Source organism: Merops nubicus, unplaced genomic scaffold, assembly GCF_000691845.1.
Source record: "Merops nubicus isolate BGI_N331 unplaced genomic scaffold, ASM69184v1 scaffold10250, whole genome shotgun sequence".
Classification (NCBI taxonomy): Eukaryota; Metazoa; Chordata; class Aves; order Coraciiformes; family Meropidae; genus Merops; species Merops nubicus.
The window spans coordinates 7,282-11,458 of NW_008580895.1; the positions used below are offsets into that span (position 1 = coordinate 7,282).

Below are 4,177 nucleotides of genomic sequence, written 5' to 3' on the forward strand. Positions count from 1 at the left end.
GCTTTTCATTACTTTCCTAATAATTGTGGCTGCTCTTTAGAGACTGAGCTGGTGACATCAATGAACCATACACAATGCCTTCAGTATCTGGATTTAGTGGGTAGATTCAGGCTGGACATGAGGAAGAAGTTCTTCACCATGAGAGTGGTGAGACCCTGGAATGGGTTGCCCAGGGAGGTGGTTGAGGCCCCACCCCTGGGGGTCTTTAAGGCCAGGCTGGAGGAGGCTCTGGGCAGCCTGATCTAGTGGGAGGTGTCCCTGCTCATGGCAGAGGGGTTGGGACTGGGTGATCCTTGTGGTCCCTTCCAACCCTGACAGATTCTCATCTGTTTTAGCAGAGGACTTTAGAGCCCTATTGGCTCAATGGTTGGACTTGATGATCTTAAAGGTCTCTGCCAACCTAAAGGATTCTATGATTCTATGGATAAAAACCTGTAGCTACCTGTCTTGGATAAGTTGATTTAGCCTATGCATGTTGTTGTTATTTAATCAACAGTTAAGTTTCTCTTATTATTAAGATTGTCTTTATTGTATGGGTTTCTGTTATTCATAGCCTTATTTTTTAGGAGCATGAATGGTTTAAGCCCCATGGTGACACTTGCTACAAAAGTTAGCGTTGGTTGAAATTCCTGAAAGTTATCTTTCTATCTGAAGTGATTCCGTTACTTAAATGTTTGTCAGGCTCAGCCTTAATAACAGTGAACTTAAATTAAGAAAAAACTGCTGTTAACTCTAAAATCCTTTTATCACCAGTATCTATTTTTCTTCTTCGCATCAGGTGGAGTGGAGTGGTTACAGATCAAGGACAGAGGTTTTTCCTACAGCAGACCGAATACTATTTGCAGCTTTCTGCGTGAAAAAGATGATTCTGAGGAGTCAGGCCAGGCCCAAGACAAACTGACTGAAGAGTCAGAAGGAGAGGTGAGTGGTGGAGGACATTCTGACATGAACTGTGATCTGGAGAAGCAGCACAGCTTAGAAATAGATGCCTCTGTTCCTCTGCCTGACGGCCCTGCTTCTGGGGCAGAGGATTCTCCTCCTGGAAGTGTTGCCTTAGATGATGCCCCTCCATGATATCAACTCTGATCTTTTTAGGATTTCTTCATGGAGTTAATGGGCCAACTTTGACATGGCAACTTTTATTGGCCGTGACATGATTTACAATTTGTCTGAGCAAAGAATAGTGGAAAAATGGATATTGTGTTCTTGGGCATTGCTTTTATGTTTGGATTACAGTAGGGAGGGCTTAAGTGGTTTATAAAAATGCTCACTGAAAATCTGTGTATCTCTACCTCAAAACTGAAAAAGAGGAGATGGTAAAATAGTCAAAAAATACCTGTCATAGAAAAATATTAATGTATTGTACAGTCTGGAACATTTTATAAAAAGAAAAATAATCACTGTTTAAAATAAAGTCCTAAATTTTTCAAGTACAGGTTCACCTTGTGTGTTGTTCTGCCACATACTATGTCTGTTCTTGTACTGCAGTTACTGAAAGAAACATTCAAGTAGTGGTGCCTTTTATTACACGTTTGATTAGTCATCAAATTACTTAGTTTAGATTTTCTCCAGCATCCTTTGTCTCCTTGATGGATCCTAGAAATGTTTCAAATGGGAAGGGACTTCAGGAGGTCTTTTGTCCAGCTTCCTAATTAAAATAGAGTCAACACTGAATTCAGGCCATGTTGCTCATGGCTTTGTCCAGTCAAGTCTTGAAAACCCCTGTGGACTAGTTAGCAGCTTATATCTAGGTCTTAATGAGGCATCTTGTCTCTCTTCCTTCCTCCATTTTCTATAGAATATAATGTGTGTTATACAGAAGTATCTTTGCCCCTCTCCCAACACCCCCCTCCCCTCCCAATGCTCCCCAGTAACCTCTTGGCTCTGATCTCCTCTGGCATTTTACTGAAGGTTTTTACACGTAAGATCCTGTACCCATGCATCAGTGGTTCCCAAATTGATCCATGTGACTGTTGTGGCTCCTAGATAGTCTGTGGTTTGATACTACATACTGCTACATCATTTATGTTGTGACATACTCAACTTTATCATGAATGCATCATAGAGGATTTCACATAAATATTTTTAAAGGAACAGTGTTTGTGGTTTGTTTTTTTAAATAAAACACCTTTTTTCATGACCTTTCTTCCTTCTGACCTTTCTCTGCCTGCCTCAAAATAGTTCAACTGCAACAATGTTGTGAGGACTGGAACAGCTAATTAATTCTGGTATTATATAATAATAATTTTAACTAGCAATGATCAGAGGAGAAGCTCACCCCCAGAGTTCTTCACAGCACATGGTCAGTAAAGATAAGTCATCAAAACAGTGCAACAGTTTCAAACCATCAACCTCACTGTTCTGCCTATGTAGAAGCAACTTCCATCTTGGGGAAAGTGGGGGCAGGCAGAGGAAGGTGAGGAGGAATCACAGAATGTCAGGGGTTGGAAGGGACCTCTGGGGATTGCTGAGTCCAACCCACCTGCTAGAGCAGGTTCACCTAGAGCAGGTAGTACAGGAATATGTCCAGGTGAGAGTTGAAAGTCTCCAGAGGAGAAGCCTGCAACCTCTCTGGGCAGCCTGTTCCAGTGTTGTCACCCTCACAGTAAAGGAGTTTTAGCTTATGCTTAGGTGGAACTTGCTGTGTTCCAGTTCCTGTTGCACCCTGTCCTGTCACTGGGCACCGGTGAGTCTGGCTCTATCCTCTTGAAACCTATCCTTTAGCTATTTATAAGCATTGATAAGATCTCCTCTGTCTTCTCTTATCCAGGCTAAACAGCCCCAGGTCTCTCGGCCTTTCCTCGTAAGAGGGGTGCTCCAGCCCCCTCATGGTTTTTGTAACACCCCACTGGACTCTTTCCAGTAGTTCCTTGTCTCTTGAACTGGGGAGCCAAGAACTGGACACAATTCTCCGGGTGTGGCCTCAGTAAGGTAGAATAGAGGGGGAGGAGAACCTCCCTTGACGTGCTGGCTACACTTTTCTTAGTGCACCTTGGGTGACCAGTGGCCCTGGCCACAAGGGCAGACTGCAGAAGAGAGAACATGTTCTGTATGCCTCCAGCCTGGGTAGGGATCTCACACAGGGTAGTGTCTGCACTTCAGGTTACAGAGAGATGGCTCAGCCTTCCCTCTGAATTTAACTGCAGTTGTGGAAGTCTGACAGTGTTGTCCAAACTTGATTTGTATGGTGCTGATAGTCAGAGGGAGTAGTCAGAACTGGAATAACAGTTTGGGAACGTTAAGAACTGGCATCTGTGAGTGCCTTCCTAATAATGTTTTTTAGATTTTTAGGTGTTATTTCTAATGCGCAATTTTTTATTTCTATTATTAGCCCTAACTTTTACAACCATATTCTCTCTTTACCTATCTCTTCCCCACTCCTCCCATGAAGTAGGAGCTGTGAGCCCCTGCTTCAGCTGTACAACTTCAGTGTGGTTCCCAGCGCACCAGGGATGAGGAGGGTCAGCAAAAATGTGGGAAGCATGTTGCTCAGCTGCAGCTGCGCACAGTGCCGTGGCTGCGCCCTTATGTGTGTGTCCATCAATTCGCACCCGCTACTCAGCGGGAACTCGTCTTTTAAGCATGGGAAAGCCACATGGTACGCAAACACAGAAGGTGCAGGAGCACAGCAACATCTGCGGCATGTCCGTGGGCAGGCAGCCCAACAGCGTCCTGGCCTCTGTCAGAAATTGTGCGTCCAGCGGGAGCAGGGAACCGATCGTGCCCCATACTTGGCACTGGTGAGGCCACAGCCTGAGTACTGGGTTCAGTTTTGAGTGCCACAGGGTAAGAGACATTGAGCTGATGAAGCAGGTCTGGAGGAGGGCAACATGTCTCATGAGGAGCAGCCAAGGGAACTGGGATTCAGTCTGGAAAAGAGGAGGCTGAGGGGAGACCTTACTGCTCTCTGCAACTACCTGAAAGAGGCTGCAGTGAGGGGGTGTTGGTCTCCTCTCCCAGACAACTAGCGATAGGATAAGAGGAAATGGGCTTAAGTTGCACCACGGGAGGTTTCCACTGGACATTAGGAAGAGTTCCTGTACTGACAGAGCGGTGAGGCGTCGGAGCCGCCGTGTCCCTGGAGGCGTTGACAGAGCGCGTGTGCGCGGTGCCCCGGGACAGGGTTTACGGCGGGGGTCCTCGCTCGGCTGGGTCGGGCCCCAAGGTCCCGGCGGCC

At 45.9% G+C, this 4,177-nt stretch overlaps 1 protein-coding gene across 1 annotated transcript in view; it reads left to right on the forward strand.

Moving 5' to 3' along the window:
- The window catches only part of GTF3C6 (general transcription factor IIIC, polypeptide 6, alpha 35kDa), a 7,296-nt gene extending 6,003 nt beyond the window's left edge, over window positions 1–1,293 (forward strand). The window contains exon 5 of the mRNA XM_008944859.1: window positions 779–1,293. Coding sequence (XP_008943107.1) covers window positions 779–1,074 — 296 coding nt within the window. The 3' untranslated portion in view covers window positions 1,075–1,293. The remainder of the gene's footprint in view (window positions 1–778) is intronic.
- The last annotated feature ends 2,884 nt before the right edge of the window (window positions 1,294–4,177 follow it).